At 50.0% G+C, this 19,288-nt stretch overlaps 1 protein-coding gene across 3 annotated transcripts in view; it reads left to right on the top strand.

The window, feature by feature from the left end:
• Positions 1 to 19,288, top strand: part of cpne2 (copine II) — a 360,136-nt gene that overhangs the window by 89,814 nt on the left and 251,034 nt on the right. For all 3 annotated transcript variants that reach the window (XM_038806867.1, XM_038806868.1, XM_038806869.1), the window contains exons 9-10: positions 15,738 to 15,824; positions 16,094 to 16,153. In XM_038806867.1, coding sequence (XP_038662795.1) covers positions 15,738 to 15,824; positions 16,094 to 16,153 — 147 coding nt within the window. The remainder of the gene's footprint in view (positions 1 to 15,737; positions 15,825 to 16,093; positions 16,154 to 19,288) is intronic.

Below are 19,288 nucleotides of genomic sequence, written 5' to 3'. Positions count from 1 at the left end.
TTCGCGGGTCGGCGACGCCAAAATCGCACTCGGCGATCGGCCGGAGAATCAAAGTTCACGCCGAAATCTCAGGCGGTGCCACTTTCGAGATGCTCCGCACCCTCCAAAGCGGCGTACTCTAGGAGTACGCTGCGTGCCATATCGACGGCCTCAGGACGTCGCCTGAGGCCCTCCCCCTGATGCTCCACCCTCAACCGACTGAGTTTCCGAAGTCGTGGGACTCACATGGTATTACTTGTCAGGAACTCTGGTGACTGCGGACTCAATCAAGCGCAGCCACAGTTGGGGGAGGGCTGATCCACTTTGGCAGGGGCTGGGGGCCCTGTTGGGGGGGGTGATCCGGGGTCACGAGCTGGCCAAGGGGGGGGGACACTATTTGGCAGGCCGGGTCCGCCTACGGCCAATGGCATATTGCATGGCGCGGCCGCTGCAGGCCATCGCCGTGCGCATGCACGGCCACGGACTCGGCAATTCTCTGGCCGTATCGGCAGCTGGAGCCTGATGCTCTACGCTGCCTGCATGTTAGCCTCCAGCCAAATGGAGGATCGGAGGCCGTTTTGCACTGAATTTTCATTCATAAAAGGCCACCGTTCCCACGGCGTCAGGATATAGCCTGAGAATCAGAGAATCCAGCCCCGTGATTTTATATTGTCATTTTTCCTAGGAACTAGAGTAAAAATTTAATTTAATTAATTTAAAAGGTCACCCACTCACGCTGAACTGTGTGAGATTTAGAAATCCTGCATTACCCTTCGCTGAGTTTCAAATGTTACATTCGACCCATTTCCATGTATGCAACATTGCTCCACTCCATGCTTACCTCAGCCAATTTAATTATCCACCTTACTGTCTTCAACCTGCCACATCTACAAACTCCAACTTGTCCAAAAGACACACACGTTCTGTCCTATACAAACTCCCACCTAATTATTACTGTCTGAACTTAGTTGACCAGCACTGGATTCCTGCCTCTTGGCATTTTCACTCGGAGAGAGGGATCTTGTTGCGCATGAGAACAGTGTGAACCAGGTTAATAGACTCAAATAGGTTTATATTAAAAAGGAGGATGTGCTGGAAATTTTGAAAATCATCAGGATAGATAAGTCCCCTGGGCCGGATGGGATATACCCAAAGTTACTACAGGAAGTGAGGGAGGAGATTGCTGCACCATTGGCGGTGATCTTTGCGTCCACACTCTCCTTTGGAGTAGTTCAGGATAGTTGTAGGGAGGCGAATGTTGTTCCCCTGTTCAAGAAAGGGAATAGGGAAATCCCTGGGAATTACAGACCCATCAGTCTTACGTCTGTGGTGAGCAAAATATTGGAAAGGATTCTGAGAGTTAGGATTTATGATTATTTCAAAAAACATAGTTTGATTAAAGATAGTCAGCATGGATTTGTGAGGGGCAGGTCATGCCTCACAAGCGTCATTGAATTATTTGAGAATGTGACGAGACACATTGATGAAGGTCGTGCAGTGGATGTGGTGTATATGGATTTCAGTAAGGCATTTGATAAGGTTCCCCATGGTAGGCTCATTCAGAAAGTTAGGGGGCATGGGATACAGGGAAATTTGGCTGTCTGGATACAGAATTGACTGGCCAAAAGAAGACAGTGAGTGGTAGTGGATGGAAAGTATTCCGCCTGTAGGCCAGTGACCAGTGGTGTCCTGCAGGGATCTATTCTGGGACCTCTGCTTTTTGTGGTTTTTATAAATTACTTGGATGAGGAAGTGGAAGGGTGGGTTAGTAAGTTTGCCGATGGCACGAAGGTTGGGGGAGTTGTAAATAGCATTGAGGGCTGTTGCAGGTTACAACAGGTCATTGACAGGATACAGAGCTGGGCTGGGAAGTGGCAGATGGAGTTCAACCTAGATAAATGTGAAGTGATTAATTTTGGAAGGTCGAATTTGAATGCTGAATCCAGGGTTAAAGGCAGGATTCTTGGAAGTGTGGAGGAACAGAGGGATCTTGGAGTCCATGTACATAGGGTGTGATTCTCCGCTCCCCACGCCGACTAATTTCATGACCCCCTGGCGCCCCCCGCGATTCTCCCACACCCCGCTTGGAAGAATCGCCGCTCGCCGTTTTTCACGGCGACCGCCGATTCTCCAACCTTGATGGGCCGAGCGGCCTGCCGTTCGCGACCGTTTCACGACGGTGGCAACCACACCTGGTCGCTGCTGTCGTGAAATCCCCGTGAGATGCCCGTTTTGGGGCTTGTAGGGGGCCTGGTGGGGAATGAGCACCACGACTGTGCTCGGGAGGGGACAGGCCCGCGATCGGTGCCCACTGATCGTCAGGCCGGCGTCTCAATCGGACGCACTATTTCCTCTCCGCCGCCCCGCAAGATCAAGCCACCACGTCTTGCGGGGCGGCTGAGGGGAAAGACAGCCACCACGCATGCGCGGGTTCGAGCTGTCAGCCGTGGTGACGTCAGCCGCGCATGCGCGGGTTGGAGCCGGCCAACCTGCGCATGTGCGGCTGACGTCACATAGGCGCTGCCGTCGCGTCACTCTCGGCGCGCCGCCTGGCGGCCGAGATTTACGGAGCGCCGCTCCTAGCCCCGCTGGGAGGGGAGAATAGGGGGCGAGGAGCGGCCTCCGAGGCCGTCGTGAAACTTGGCCGCGTTTACGACGGCCCTCCCGATTTTTCCCGGGAGCGGAGAATTCCGCCCATAGATCCCGCAAAGTTGCCACCCAGGTTGATAGGGTTGTTAAGAAGGCGTATGGTGTATTGACTTTCATTAACAGAGGGATTGAGTTTAAGAGCCGCGAGGTTTTGCTGCAGCTTTATAAACCCTAGTTAGACCACACTTGGAATATTGTGTCCAGATCTGGTCGCCTCATTATAGGAAGGATGTGGATGCTTTGGAGAGGGTACAGAGGAGATTTACCAGGATGCTGCCTGGACTGGAGGGCATGTCTTATGAAGAAAGGTTAAGGGAGCTAGGGCTTTTCTCACTGGAGCGAAGAAGGAAGAGAGGTGACTTGCTAGAGGTGCACAAGGTGATGCGAGGCATGGCTAGAGTGGAGAGCGAGAGAATTTTCCCCAGGGAATGGCTGTCACGAGGGGGACATAATTTTAAGGTGATTGGAGGAATGTATAGGGGAGATGTAAGGGAGATGTTCTTTACACAGAGAGCGGTAGGTGTGTGGAATGCACTGCCAGCAGAGGTGGTGGAGTAAGAGTCATTAGGGACATTTAAGCGACTCTTGGATAAGCAAATGGACAGCAGTAAATTGAAGGGGTGTAGGTTAGGTTGGGATAAATGGTCGGCACAACATCGTGGGCCAAAGGGCCTGTACTGTACTGTGCTGTACTGTTCTATGTTCTATTTTCAATTGAAGTATTTTGCTTCAAACCCCTCTACGACTTTACCCCCACCCCCACCCTTTCTCGGCAACCTTCTTGTTTAGCTCACAGGGCTAATTGCTGGCTTTGAAAGCAGACCGAGGCAAGCCAGCAGCATGGTTCGATTCCCGTAACAGCCTCCCCGAACAGGCGCCGGAATGTGGCGACTAGGGGCTTTTCACAGTAACTTCATTTGAAGCCTACTCGTGACAATAAGCGATTTTCATTTTCATTTCATTTCTTGCAGCTTATTTCCTCACTCGGCAATCTTCAGTCTTTTGACTGTGTTCTTTTGTGTTTGATCTCATTTTATACCTTGACCTGGATGGGAGGGCCCCTCTGTCCTGTCTTTGAACTGCCCGGCCTAATGTCCCCTGTGTCTCTTCTTCTCACTCGTCATGTTAAAACTTCCTTAATCCCTCCCTCAGTGGCACCACCTTCCATGTCTGTTTCTTTTATGAAGCATAGGAGCATCGAATTTAGGAGGAAGAATTGGCCATTCAGCCCTTCGAGCCTGCTCCACCATTCAGTAAGCTCATGGTTGAACTGATTGTGTCTTAAATCCACTTTGCTGTTGATTCCCGTGTCTATCAAAAATCTGTCTGTTTTTTGAATAAATTCAATGACCCCGCCTCTACTGCTTTCTGGGGAAGAGAATTCCGTAGATTAATAGCCCTGAGAGAGGAAAGATTTCTTTTGTTCCCATTTTAAACGGTAGACCTCTTATTTTTAAACTGTATCCCCCGGTCCTTTCTCTGCCGCAAGTGGAAACGACCCACCCCCCCCCACCAACCCGAACAACTCCCCTCAGGATCATATATGTTTCAATAAGATCACATCTCACTCTTCTAAACACCAGTCGGTATAGATCCAACCTGTCCAACCTTTTCTTCATAAGCTAAGCCCATCATCTGATGAATGAGATGGGTGAGCCTCCTCTGAACTGCTCACACAATTATGTATATTTTTCAAATAAGGAGGCCAAAACTTTCCACAGTATTCCAGATGCAGTGTCACCTGTACAGCTGCAGTAAAACCTCCCGACTTTTATATTCCATTCTCCTTGCAGTAAATGCCAAAAAACATGTTGCAACATTTATAGATGAAGGGCGTTCCATAAATGTAAGTGGTTGTTCAATTGTAGTACTCCGCAACTAAAACAGCTACTCATTAAAACATCTGAGAATCAGATCCTTAAAGATGCCCACCTCACTATTCTGAAGCGTTTCAGTCGGGAATGGAATAGGGGGCGAGGAGCGGCCTCCGAGGCCGTCGTGAAACCTGGCCGAGTTCACGACGGCCCTCCCGATTTTTCCCGGGAGCGGAGAATTCGCCCATAGATCCGGCAAAGTTGCCACCCAGGTTGATAGGGTTGTTAAGAAGGCGTATGGTGTATTGACTTTCATTAACAGTGGGATTGAGTTTAAGAGCCGCGAGGTTTTGCTGCAGCTTTATAAACCCTAGTTAGACCACACTTAGAATTATGTGTCCAGATCTGGTTGCCTCATTATAGGAAGGATGTGGATGCTTTGGAGAGGGTACAGAGGAGATTTACCAGGATGCTGCCTGGACTGGAGGGTGTGTCTTATGAAGAAAGGTTGAGGGAGCTAGGGCTTTTCTCACTGGAGCGAAGAAGGAAGAGAGGTGACTTGCTAGAGGTGTACAAGGTGATGCGAGGCATGGATAGAGTGAATAGCCAGAGAATTTTCCCCAGGGCGGATACGGCTGTCACGAGGGGATATAATTTTAAGGTGATTGGAGGAATGTATAGGGGAGATGTAAGGGGTAGGTTCTTTACACAGAGGGTGGTAGGTGTGTGGAATGCACTGCCAGCAGAGGTGGTGGAGTAAGAGTCATTAGGGACTTTTAAGCAACTCTTGGATAGGCAAATGGACAGCAGTAAATTGAAGGGGTGTAGGTTAGGTTGATCTTAGATTAGGATAAATGGTCGGCACAACATCGTGGTCCAAAGGGCCTGTACTGTGCTGTACTGTTCTATGTTCTATTTTCAATTGAAGTATTTTGCTTCAAACCCCTCTACGATTTTACCCCCACCCCCACCCTTTCTCGACAACCTTCTTGCAGCTTATTTCCTCACTCGGCAATCTTCAGTCTTTTGACTGTGTTCTTTTGTGTTTGATCTCATTTTATACCTTGACCTGGATGGGAGAGCCCCTCCGTCCTGTCTTTGAACTGCCCGGCCTAATGTCCCCTGTGTCTCTTCTCACTCGTCCTGTTAAAACTTCCTTAATCCCTCCCTCAGTGGCACCACCTTCCATGTCTGTTTCTTTTATGAAGCATAGGAGCATCGAATTTAGGAGGAGGAATTGGCCATTCAGCCCTTCGAGCCTACTCCACCATTCAGTAAGCTCATGGTTGAACTGATTGTGTCTTAAATCCACTTTGCTGTTGATTCCCGTGTCTATCAAAAATCTGTCTGTTTCTTGAATAAATTCAATGACCCCGCCTCCACTGCTTTCTGGGGAAGAGAATTCCATAGATTAATAGCCCTGAGAGAGGAAAGATTTCTTTTGTTCCCATTTTAAACGGTAGACCTCTTATTTTTAAACTGTATCCCCCAGTCCTTTCTCTGCCGCAAGTGGAAACGACCCACCTCCCCCCATCAACCCGAACAACTCCCCTCAGGATCATATATGTTTCAATAAGATCACATCTCACTCTTCTAAACACCAGTCGGTATAGATCCAACCTGTCCAACCTTTTCTTCATAAGCTAAGCCCATCATCTGATGAATGAGATGGGTGAGCCTCCTCTGAACTGCTCAAACAATTATGTATATTTTTCAAATAAGGAGGCCAAAACTTTCCACAGTATTCCAGATGCAGTGTCACCTGTACAGCTGCAGTAAAACCTCCCGACTTTTATATTCCATTCTCCTTGCAGTAAATGCCAAAAAGCATGTTGCAACATTTATAGATGAAGGGCGTTCCATAAATGTAAGTGGTTGTTCAATTGTAGTACTCCGCAACTAAAACAGCTACTCATTAAAACATCTGAGAATCAGATCCTTAAAGATGCCCACCTCACTATTCTGAAGCGTTTCAGACGGGAATGGGGTAGATTTCAGTTCTTGTTTTAAGAAAAAAACTTAGTTTATTAAGAATGGTGTGAAATCATTGAAATAGCTCTCCTAGTTGTGAGAAACTGGTTGAAGACCTCCCTGTCTCAAAGGAATCTGTCTAAATCTTAAAATAAACTTGTGTGGTTGGAAAGGTTGACACCTCAGTGCGTTCCATGGGTACATAGGTAATAATTACACATGAATGAGTTATTGCTTTGTGCTTCTCAGAGGATGAATGAAATGCTCAATGGAGCTTAGGTTCGGATACCTGGAATTTTAAGGTGATGTTGTTACTGTATTTAGGCAGTGACTCAGGTCTGTCACAAAATTAATTTCAATATATTTTCTTGTGCAAAGCCTTTAACCCTTTGCATGTCCCATATTGTAGATTGTAGTTCTGTCTTTCATTGAAGAACAACATTTTACCTCACATAATCACTTGATGTGACTCAGGGTCTGGTGCATAGCATCAATAAAATATGGAGCAATTGATTTCCTGGACTACTTTCAATTGCCTGAGGGGTTTAGAGGGGAATTTTCCAATGTATTTTTGTCCTGAGGTTTTCTTTTTTTTTCCCTCTCCCAAGAGATCAAACGGCTGTTTGGGAGGGGGATAGGAAATGTCTAGCATGATGCTACAGACATCATGGGCGCGATTCTCTGCCCTCCACGTTGGGTGGGAGAATCGCGGGAGGGCGGGGCGAATCACGTCACGCCGCCCTGGCACCACCCCCCCCCCGCGATTCTCCCACCCCCCCAAAATGGCGTGTCGCGTTTTGCGACAGGCCACTCGGAGAATCGTCGCTCGCTGTTTCTACGACCGGCGATTTGCCGGCCCGGATGGGCCGAGCGGCCTGCCAAACCTGACCGGCTCACGCCGGAGCCAACCACACCTGGTCGCCGCTGGCGTGAACAGCGCGCGACCGCTATGTGTGGGGCCTGTGGGGGGCGGAGGGAGGATCGAGCACCACGGGCATGAACAGGAGGTATCTGGCCCGCGATCGGTGCCCACCGATCATCAGGCCAGCGTCTCTAAAAGACGCACTCTTTTCCCTCCGCCACCCCGCAAGATCAAGCCGCCATGTCTTGTGGGGCAGCAGAGGGGAAGACGGCAACCTGCGCATGCGCGGCTGATGTCACTTAGGCGTCACCGGCTGCGTAATTCCCGGCGTGCTGCTTTGACGCAAGCATCAAGGCCCGGCGCGCGAATTTCACTGCCGCCGCTCCTAGCCCGGGGGGGGGGGCGAGGCGAGGAGCGGCCTCCGACGCCAGAGTGAAACACTCCGGGTTTCACTCCGGCGTCGGCTGTTTGTCTCCTTTTGGGAGAATTGCGCCCCATAAAGGTGGGACAGGCTTGAAAGTTCAGCTCACCTGTTCCTGCTGTTAGTTTTTGGTATTCAAAACTTTGTATTACATGGCAGTCTACACTTTTCTATTTTAGTGGTCATTATTAATGATAGATAATTCGATATTACATTTCCATCAATTTATAGAAATGTCACTATTCCTCCCATAGAGCACACTCCTATTAAGCAATAAAGCATATTTTCGCTATTCCTAAATCTTTTGATTTATATTCTATAACCATGTTTTTCCCATTGCGGTTTACTGCCCATATTATAAATAGTCACTCTCACTGAATGTTGTGGAAGACCAATTCTTTCCAGGTGTGATTCATTCATAGATAGAATCATTCATTGTTGGGTATTTGGCAAGGCCAAGCAAGAGTTCTTGGCAGTATTAAACTCTGCCAGACTTGCTGAGCGATCCAACTGGATCAGGAGCACAATTATATGCCTTGCACTGTTGACAAAATCTGTTCCTTCAGGCCAAGTTTAAATACCAGCCACAACTCTGTCTCCATCATCCATTTGTAAAGAATTTGAACAACCTTTCATTGAATCATGGAACCTAGCAGAATACAGTTGTCAGCATCTAAGGCTCTGCACTTCCATCTTTGGGGGAGATTGTGGCGTAGTGTTAATGTCACTGGTCCAGTAATCCAGAGGCCAGGCTAATGCTCTTGGCCCACAGGTTCAAATTCCACCATGGCAGCTGGTGGAATTTAAATACAATTAATAAATCTGGAATTGAGAACTCACCTTTATGGTGGTGGCCGAATTATCATAAGAACCCATCTGGTTCACTAATGTCCTTTAGGGAAGGAAATCTGCTGCTTTTACCTGGTCTGGCCTGGACGTAACTCCAGATGCACTTCGGAGAAATGTAGTTGACTCTTGACTGCCCTCTGAAATTGCCTGGCAAGCTACTCAGTTCAAGGGTGATGAGGGGTGGGCAACACATGCTGACCTTACCAGCTACGCCCACATCCCATAAAATAATAAGTTAACATAAAGCATGGACCTTCGCTCAACTGACTCACCGATGTCATGCTGTGCACTATCTTTAATCAAATTAATTTGAACCCGCCATTTGTGCCAGCATTATTGTACACTTGTTCTCGAGTATCTATTATTTTCCCTTCTTGATCTTTCCGGCTTCTTTTCCCAGACCTTTCTTACAACTAAAACACAAACATTATTCGCTTGCGTTGTAAGAATTTCACCTGAGAATTGTCTGATATCAAGACAAATAGCCTATTAAATGGTGTCTACAATCAGAACACAAAAACAGAATTGACTGGATTCACTCCGCATGTCAGGCAGCATTTATGGACAGGGAAATCGTGTTAATCGTCCGGATTCTCCATTCCTGAGGCGCTGGGGCAGGATTTGCGGACGTCTAAGACAGCAAAACTGGCGCCGCACCTGGACCGATTCTGACCGTTAATAATAATACTTATTGTCACTTACAGTAACACTGCAATGAAGTTACTGTGAAAATCCCCTAGTCGCCATATTCCGGCGCCTGTTCGGGTACACAGAGGGGAGAGAATTCAGAATGTCCAATTCACCTAACTAGCATGTCTTTGGGACTTGTGGGAGGGAACCGGAGCATCCGGAGGAAACCCACGCAGACACGGGGAGAACGTGCAGACTCCGCTTAGACAGTGACCCAAGCCGGGAATTGAACCTGGGACCCTGGTGCTGTGGAGCAACAGTGCTATCAACTGTGCTACCGTGCTGCTCTAGCACCGGTACCACGTGGAACACAATCAATTCCAATGAAAAACAGAGCCGGATTCACCAGGTCCGTGATTGACACTCTGGAGGCTCATAAGCTGCAGCCGCACATACACACCGCACACCCCACATACACACTATCCCAGCCAACAAGATGGCAGCAAGACGCATGGCCCTGAGATTCACTGACGCGGAACTGGATACCCTGCTAGATGCTGTAGAAAAGAGACGGGCGACCCTGTACCCCAGGGTGGAAGGAGGCCATTCATCGTGCCAAGACGTAGGTGGCAGATGTAGTCAGCACCGTGGGCAACACCATCCATACTGGTCAGCAGTGCCGGAAAAACTGCATGACCTCAGGACAGCGAGAGTGAGTAGGCAGCCCTGGCACCAACTCCAATCCCACACACCCATTACCCTATACCCCCCACCTGGTGGCTGAAACCCAATCCTGCATCACATGCCAGTGCCCATACCGACCGCCATGGCCAGGTGCCCTGGCCACTGAAGCCACCAGGTAAACAGCCCCTGGGCTGCATATGATGGACTGTCTACTGCTGTGCGTTTTCTGCCCCCCCCAACCACTTGGAGGAGCAGGAGGTGGTGCCGGACATGCACACCGCCCAGGCCAATACTGTGCAGGTCCGCTGTGGAGGCCTTAAGGGCGAGAGTTTCGGCCATGGATTAGAAAGTTCAAGGCGTGGGGCACTCTGTGCAGGTGGTGACCGAGGCCCATGACAGGGCAGCCCTGTTACGGGCAGCCATGTGCCAGGGACACCTGAACATTGCAGCGGCGCTACTGAGCGTGGCCCAGTCACAGCTGACCGATGTTGCACAGACACAGAGGGAGGTGGCCCAGTCCCAGAGGGAGATGCACAGTCATTCACTGATATAGCATACACCCAAAAGTTGGTGGCACAGTTGCAACGTGATGTGGCGCAGTGCCAGACGAAGGTGGTCCACTCCCTGTGCTCCATGGCCATGAGCATATAGACCCTGGTCAGGATGGCAGCGGGCCTCCAGGACTGGTAGTGCCAAGTGACATGGAAACCTCGGGGGTTAGCTCAGCTCGCACCTGTGGCGTAAAGGTTCATGGCGACCGTCACCTTGATGGCCACCGGTAGCTGGTGTCCTCCACCATTCCCCCGTGGAACCAGGTGCTTCATGATCCGGCAGATAGGTCGCACTGTCCCCCTGCTCATTCGGTGTCTTCGATGGCATGCCCGGTCCAGCTGATCCTCGAATGACAGGTGCTGCAAGTACACACGAGGCCTCATGCAGCACTTCCTTTGCACCTCCTCCTCAGCCTGTTGGGTGGCTGGCTCTCCGTCCTCAGGGCTGCCACCTGTTCCTCTGAGGCAGGCTCCACTGCTGCAGTTTCCTCCTCTTTGAGCAGCTCCAGCTCAGACAATCACAGTGCATCACCCAGGGCTGCGGTCACTAGGCGAAAGGCCACCATTGCTGGTTGAATTCCAATATCCATTGTCTGCAGGGGTAAAACCCGACATATTCGCATGGTGCGCACCCCCCTGCCCAACCTGATCGACTGGGCTACATGGTGGCCCTGGTTAGCATTGCGGACCCTGCATGCCCCCCTCCCCTGTCGGTGCCCGGCACCATGGGACCTCTGGCCCTGGTTCCCGTCCCTGCTGCCAGGGGTACCGTCGGCTGGCACTGCCCTTGCCAGTGGTAAGCTCCGCGGCTCCTGCCCGGTGCCCCATTTTAGGGGCTGCTGTAGGCGTTGCCCTTGGGCGGGGTGTGTGATGCTTTGCTGGCAGGTGGCGGCCGGTAGGGGGTTTGGTTATGGTGGAGGGTGCGGTGCGGAGGTGGAGGGCTGGAGAGTGGGGTATGGGGTGGGGCACCCATACGACCAGTGTCACTCTGCGGAATCAGGGACCAAGGTGGGTGGTCAGTGGTGTGCGCAGCAAGCTGTCTGCCTTATAAGCGTGGCAATGGCAGTCCATGCCTGGACAAAGCCCCAGTCTCATGGGGGGGTCACCACGGCCCATCTCACCCAGCCGGCCCGGCCAGTGCCAGGACTGGCAGCCCAAGGTCCTATTTCTCCGTGTCCTATTTCTCTCTCCCTCATCAGCCATGACGCCTGTTTCTCAATATCAAAAGCACAAGTGAACCTCCCCAGCGGGAATTTCCCCCCAGTAGAGGCGGAGAATGCAGAGGCCCTGGAGAAGGGTCAGGCCTGCTAATGATTGCAGACCCCGTTACTGTACGTGCGGAGTGGAACGCATTGACGCCACTGTCGAGGCATCGGAGAATTGCGATTTGCCGTGAACCTGGTGTCAAAACCAATTCTCCCCCAATCGCCTTTCCCGATTTCAGCGTCGGCCAACGGATAATCTCACCCAATGTTTCAGCTCAATGTTTGGAAGATGTTGGGGTGGGAACCTCTGATCCTGAGGCTAAGAGTTGATGCTAAGAGTACGATGGCGTCAACAGGCACCCAGGGGCAGCGATCCTGAGGCCTACAAGGGGCCAGCACGGCATTGGAGTGACTCACGCAGCTCCAGCTGCCGATACGGGCATCAAACGGGCACCGCGGGTCTGCACATGCGCCCTGCGGCCGTCACGAACCCGCACATAAGCACTTTCCTTCTCCGCATCGGCCCCGACGCAACATGGTGCCGATTCGCCGGTGACCAGCGTTGCGTGAATCGTACCCCCCCCCCCCCGCAAATTTTCTGATTATACCCTCCATATTCACATCTAGATCATCAATGTACACTACAAACAGCAAAGGACCCAGCACCGATCCCTGTGGAACACCAGTGGGCACAAGCTTCCAGTCATAAAACAACATTCGACCATCACCCTGTGCCTCCTGCCACAAAGCCAATTTTGGATCCAATTTGCCAAATTGCTCTGAATTCCATGGCATCTTACCAGTCTCCCGTGTGAGACCATGTCAAAAGTCCTTGAAACTTTTCAAACATGAGGGCCGGGATTCTCCCCCAACTGGCGGGCGGGCTGTACCGGGGCCAAAGAGTGGCGTGAACCACTCCGGCATCGGGCCTACCGGAAGTTGTGGAATCCTCCGCACTTCTGGGGGCTAGGCCGGCGCTGGAGTGGAACCGGTGCCGAAGGGCCTCCGCCAGCCGGTGCGAATTGGCGCATGCGCAGGAGCGCCAGCGTGTTCCCAGAACCGCTGCCGTATTTCCTGTTCATACGCAGGGCTTTCTTCTCCGCGCCGGCCATGGCGGAGCTTTACACAGGCCAGCGCGGAGGGAAAGACTGCCCCCATGGCACAGGCCTGCCCGCAGATCGGTGGGCCCTGATCACGGGCCAGACCACCGTGCCCCTTCCCCGCCCGGGCCAGATCCCCCCCCCCCCCCGCGTGCCCCCCCCCCGAGGCCTCCACAGGCCGCCCTCAGAGCCAGGTCCTGCCAGTACAGACCTGGTCTAATCCACGCCGGCGGGACTGGCCGAAAACGGGCAGCTGCTCGGCCCATCGGGGACCAGAGAATCGCCGGGATGGCCACTGCCAACGGCCCCTGACCGGCGCGGCGCGATCCCCGCCCCGCCAAAAAACTGGCGCCGGAGAATTCGGCTGCCGGCGTCAGAGCGGCGGGGCGGGATTCACGCCCCCCCCCCCCCCCCCCCCCCCCAACCCCCCGATGATTCTCCGACCCGGCGGGGGGGGTCGGAGAATCCCGCCCGAGGTATGCCATCCACGGCAATCTCCTTGGCAGCTGTAAAGAGGGAGGGAGAGATAGATTAGTCTTTTGGCAGTAGCTCTTCCCTGTGTATCTGAAAGATAAATCAGTCCTTCACTGTGTCTGAATCAACAGAAGAAATAAAGAGCGAGGAGGCAGGATGCTCAAGCTGGATTTTCATTAAAAAGCAGGGATAAAAGTGAAAACATTTGGAGCGCATAAAAGTAATTAAAAGAATAAAAGAATAGAAGGTTGCATAGAGCAATAAAATGCAAATAGAAAATGGGAAGATTCATCAGGATAACCACCATCTGAAAAGAGAACATGCTCTACTGAAGGATAAATATTTGCAAATTGTACAAGATTATGATGGGGCATGGACAGCGTGCAGCACTTCCCCTTAGTTGAAGGGTCAGTTACAAGGGGACACAAGTTGATGGGGCAGGAGGTTTGGGGGGACTTGAAGAAAAGTTTTTTTACCCAGAGGGTGTTGACGGTCTGGAATGCACTGCCTGGGAGGTTGCTACACATCCTTTAAAAAGTACCTGGATGAGCACTTGGCACAACATAACATTCAAGGCTATGGACCAAGTGCTGACAAATGGGATTAGGTGGACAGGACATGTGATTTTCATGTGTTGGTACTGACTTGATGGGCCAAAGGGCCTCTTCTATGCTGTATTATCCTGTGAACCCAACTCCCACTCGCTTCCAACAGATAAGATTGCACTCTTGAAAAGTGAAATAATATTTTGTTCGTAATATATATTTTTTAAATTTAGAGTATCCAATTATTTTTTTGTCCAATTAAGAGGCAATTTAGCGTGGCCAATCCACGCACATCTTTGGGTTGTGGGGGTGAAACCCACGCAGACATGGGGAGAATGTGCAAACTCCACACAGACAGTGACCCAGGGCTGGGATTCGAACCCGGGTCCTCAGCGCCGCAGTCTTCGTGCTAACCACTGCAACACCGTGCTGCCCTCTGTTGTTCATAATATTGAAATAATGGCAGACTGCTTGTTCCAGAAGTTGGAAAATGCTGAGTCTCTTTATACCATACCTGGCCACAGACCAGAAGCTGCTTGGCCACACATCGTCACAGAGCCATAGACATTTATAGCACAGGAGGAAGTCATTTGGTTCTTTGTGTCTATGTGGTTCTACGCTAGAACAAGCTCAAACTAATCCCAATGTCATGTATGTTCTCCATAGCTCTTGTATCTTCCTGTGCTTCAATGTTTATTCAATTTTATCTTTAAAAGATGGAGTTGTTTCTGCCGTGGCAAAGTGTTCAACACTCCAAAAGCCACCTGTGGAAAGAACGTCTCCTACTGGCCAATTCTAATTGATGACTCGCCCCAATCGGAAGAAATCGTTTTTTCTTGGTCACTGAATCTTAATTTCTCGTGAAAGCTTTCTTTATTCAAATGGATGTAGTTTTGGGACCTCAATTCTATCCTTATAGCTATGGTTTTTCATCCCTGGCAGTATTCTACGTTCTGAAATTAAATGAAATGAAAATCGCTTATTGTCATGAGTAGACTTCAAATGAAGTTACTGTAAAAAGCCCCTAGTCGCCACATTCCGGCGCCTGTTCGGGGAGGCTGATACAGGAATTGAACCGTGCTGCTGACCTGCCTTGGTCTGCTTTAAAAGCCAGCGATTTAGCCCAGTGTGCTAAACCAGCCCCCTCTGGTTCTACACTCTCTGTGGCTTTGATGTCCCTTTTTCAATGGAGCAACCATATGCAGTACAGCTAGGGACTAGCCCTTTTTTTAACAAAAATTAATTTAATTCTTTACCCTTAAAACACACAGAATCAGGACGACAGGGGTGGCGCAGTGGTTAGCACTGCTGCCTCACAGTGCCGTGGACCTGGGTTCGATCCCGGCCCCAGGTCTCTGTCTGTGTGGAGTTTGCGCATTCTCCCTTTGTATGCGTGGGTCTCACCCCCACAGTCAAAAGATGTGCATGGTAGGTGAATTGGCCACGCTAAATTGCCCCTTGATTGGAAAAAAAAGGATTGCGTACTTTAAATGTATAAAAAAACATGAAGAATAAAACTGCTACCAGCTCACTGTAAGCACCTGGCCCAAGACTGGAAATTCTCGCCCGAGGTCAATGGACCTTTAAACGGCCCTTCAAATTTTCTGTCCCGTCTGGGACAGTTCCCGCAGCAGGAGGGTCCGTAAAATGTTCTGCTGCCGTGCTCCTGTAATTTTATCTTCTTGCTTCTAATCCCTCTCTGGTTTTCTCCAGTAATGGGTTGAGGTGTTGTGCCCCACAGATATTTCCATGACCACCATCTGCTTGCTGCCTATGATCAGCTGGCAGGAGATGCATATTGTATAATGGGGGGAAGGTACTGGCTCCCTCTGGGGTCCAGTGACACAAATGTTGAATTGATTGTGCCACTTAATTCTTCAACTAGTCTGCTCTTTTTAAAACAAAATCCATTATTTCCAGTTTGAAAACCGACGATACCAAAATGCGCTTTAGTAGGTAAATCTTCAAATCTTTCTAAAGAGACCCTCCTCTCCTCCTCACAGGTCGAATTCGAATGTATTAATTCCAAGAAACAAAAAAAGAAAAAGAACTATAAGAATTCCGGAATAATTGTCGTTAAATCCTGCAAGGTAAAGGTTTTCTATCATTAAAATGCAGCCCTTTTGTTCAAAATCTAATTGCATGAGAAGGTTAGCAACTAACCGTCTATTTTAATAAGATTTGAACAGCTTTTAGCACACTAATTATGTAAATGATATGTGAAGATTGCCTCAAATAGCATGACCTGTGATTATAATAATGTGTAAATTAACTCATTATGTATACAGCTGGTAAATTATTTTAAGATATGTAAACAGGGCCAGACAAGTGTTCACAGTTGTGACTTTATTTGTTTCAGGTAACCAGAGATTACTCCTTCTTGGATTATATCCTTGGCGGTTGTCAGCTGATGTTCACTGTGAGTGCAAGTTTCGCAATCTTCCTTGACCTTCCCTCATGATTTTTGTTGTCAATGGATAGACAATTAGAGGCAAATATGTGCATTTCGACCTCAGTCAGACCCTGGTGATCATCTTCAAATGAACTGGAAAGTACTGACCTGCTGTTACGGACCACAAACTGCAAGGGTGTACTTTCATTGATAATTGACCACCCGACCTCTTGGCCCATTCTGTCATGATATGCAGACATGCACATAATGAGATACAGACAGGCAGCTAATGAACACAAAGAACAGGACATAACCAATCAGCAGGCAGACACTTGGGGGTGGTTTCCCACTATAAAAGGCACAAGGCACTCACACTCTGCCTCTTTCCACTGGGGACGTCTACATAGTGAGTCAGGTGTATATATCACATCACACCTCCAGCACGTGGCTAAGAGCTAGTCTGGTTCAGTCAGAGTGATCACACTTGAATTAGCAGAGGGTCGAACTCACAGAGAACTATGCTAACTGTGTGACAGGTTCAATAAATCAAATTGAACTAACTTCCAGGTCTGGAGTATCTTTCAGTTAAAGCTGCATCTAGTTGCAGCCCGTGTTATCTCATTGTGCTTAACACAACATGGTACCAGAAGTCTGCTATCCCTAGGTGGTTTACCTCAATCTGTTCCGTGACGACCAGCAAATGTATCCTGGCACCATGGAGAAGATCCAGGCTCCTCAACAGCTGCGGACCTCCAGCAATCTCAGTGCCAACTGGCGGACTTTCAAGCAAAGGTTTCTGCTGTACATCGAAGCCTCAGACCTCGAGGGTGCATCTGATGCCAGAAAGATCGCCCTTCTCCTCTCAACTGCGGGTGATCAAGCCATCCAACTCTTCAACTCGTTTAACTTCACCGAAGGCCAGGACAAGACAAAGTTTCATCCTGGACAAGTTTGATAGTCATTGTGAAGTGGACACCAAAGAAATCTTCAAGCGCTATATATTCAAACAACGCCTACAAGGTAAAGATGAATCTTTCAACTCCTTCTTAACTAATCTCCGTCTACTAGCACTGTCCTGCAACTTTGGTGATATTACTGACTCCATGATCGGAGACCAAATCGTTTTTGGAGTTCATTTTGATCCTCTGAGAGAGCAGCTTTTAAAAATCAAGCATATGACCCTGTCAGTCGCGATGGAAACATGTACAGTGCATGAACACGCCAAAAATCGGTATTCCCAATACAAATCGGCTGAAAATGAGAAACTTGCCTCCCACGAGGCAGAGAGTGTGCAGGCCATGCCCGGATGCAGCGCCTCAGCATTGATGAAAGCGACCATTTTGCACACTCTTCCCGGAACCCCACACATGCGCGATGCGAATGGGATAACAAAGTGGCCAATCACCACACTGCACAGGGGCGAACGTCTGCTGACCGCACTGCGCATGTGCGATGACGCACGGAGCGGAACAACGTCATTACGTGCCCGAACTGCAGCACCGCCCACTTAAAGAAACACTGCCCTGCAAGAGGCAGGCGATGTTTAAATTGCGGAAAGCCGTGACTCTATGCAGCCATGTGCAGGTCTGCACCACCAGTCAAGGACCAGCATTCCCAACTCCAACACAGATGCGTTCGGAGTGTCCAACAAGGTTTACAGGAGTCTGATCCTGGCAGTACAACGGATCCAGAGGACGATTGCATGGAGTCCCCCTTTCATGTGGGCATCATTACCACACATGAACATGCCTCACCGACATCATCACAGAGCCTGCCCATCCTCACTGTGGATTCTGTGGACGAACGGCGTGCGGTGTTATGAGTAAATCAATGCTCTATCCAGTTCAAGCTGCACACAGGTGCTTCTGCCAATCTCCTTTCACAGACAGATTTCAACCACATCAAGAAGCCACCCAAGCTCTTTCCAGCAGCCTGCCAGCTCCTGGGCTATAACGGCAATACCATCACAGCACTGGGATCCTGCCATCTGCTCATCTCCGACAGGAGCATTCACGCAAGGCTAAGGTTTGAAATCGTCAAGCCAGACAGGGCCTCCCTGCTCGGCGCACAGACATGCAAACAGTTGAACCTTGTGCAGCGGGTCTACACAATAACCTCCCCCAACGTGGATCTTCAAGCCGGCATTGACGACATCCTCGCTCAGTATCTGGATGTGTTTGACGGGATGGGCACTCTGCCATATCGGTACAAGATCCTGCTGCGGCCTGATGCCACGCCTGTGGTCCACGCACCACGCAGGGTCCCGGCTCCACTGAAGGAGCGCCTGAAGGCGCAGCTAAAGGATCTTCAGGACCAGGGCATCATCTCCAAAGTTACAGATCCGACTGACTGGTCAGCTCGATGGTATGTGTAAAAAATCCTTCGGGGGAGCTGCGCATCTGCATTGACCCCAAGGATCTCAACCAGAATATAATGTGGGAATACTACCCCATCCCGAAGGGGGAGGAGCTCACCAGTGAGATGGCACACGCCCGGTTTTTCACAAAGTTAGATGCGTCACATGGATTCTGGCAAATCCAGCTGGATGAGTCGAGCAGAAGGCTCTGCACCTTCAACACACCGTTTGGCAGGTACTGCTATAATCGTATGCCTTTCGGCATTGTCTCGGCCTTGGAGATCTGCCATAGAATCATGGAGCAGACGATGGAGGGCATTGAAGGGATTCGTGTGTATGTGGATGACATTATCATTTGGTCCACAACCCGTGAAGAGCACATATCTCATCTCCAGCAGGTATTCCGCCGTATCATGCCAATGGCCTGAAGCTGAACAGGGCCAAGTGTTGCTTTGACATGTCGACACTTAAGTTCTTAGGTGACCAGATATCTCAGCAGGGTGTGCGCCCGGACACAGACAAGGTCAAGGCCATCGAAGCCATGAAGACCCCTGAAAACAAGAAGGCGGTGCTGCAATTCCTAGGCATGGTAAACCTTTTGGACAAGTTTATCCCAACCTGGCCTCACATGCCATGGCCCTCAGACACCTCGTGAAAAAGTCTACTGCCTTTGAGTGGCAGGCAGCTCATCAGGCAGAGTGTTTTGAGCTGAAAGCCAAGCTCACCACTGTACCTGTATTGGCATTTTTTGACCCTGACAGGGAAACAAAAATCTCGACAGATGCGAGCCAGGACGTCATCGGCGC

Source organism: Scyliorhinus canicula, chromosome 9 (genome assembly GCF_902713615.1).
Source record: "Scyliorhinus canicula chromosome 9, sScyCan1.1, whole genome shotgun sequence".
In the NCBI taxonomy this organism is placed as follows: Eukaryota; Metazoa; Chordata; class Chondrichthyes; order Carcharhiniformes; family Scyliorhinidae; genus Scyliorhinus; species Scyliorhinus canicula.
Note: the sequence above shows the minus strand (reverse complement) of the source record. Positions and strands in the feature narration are given on the sequence as shown.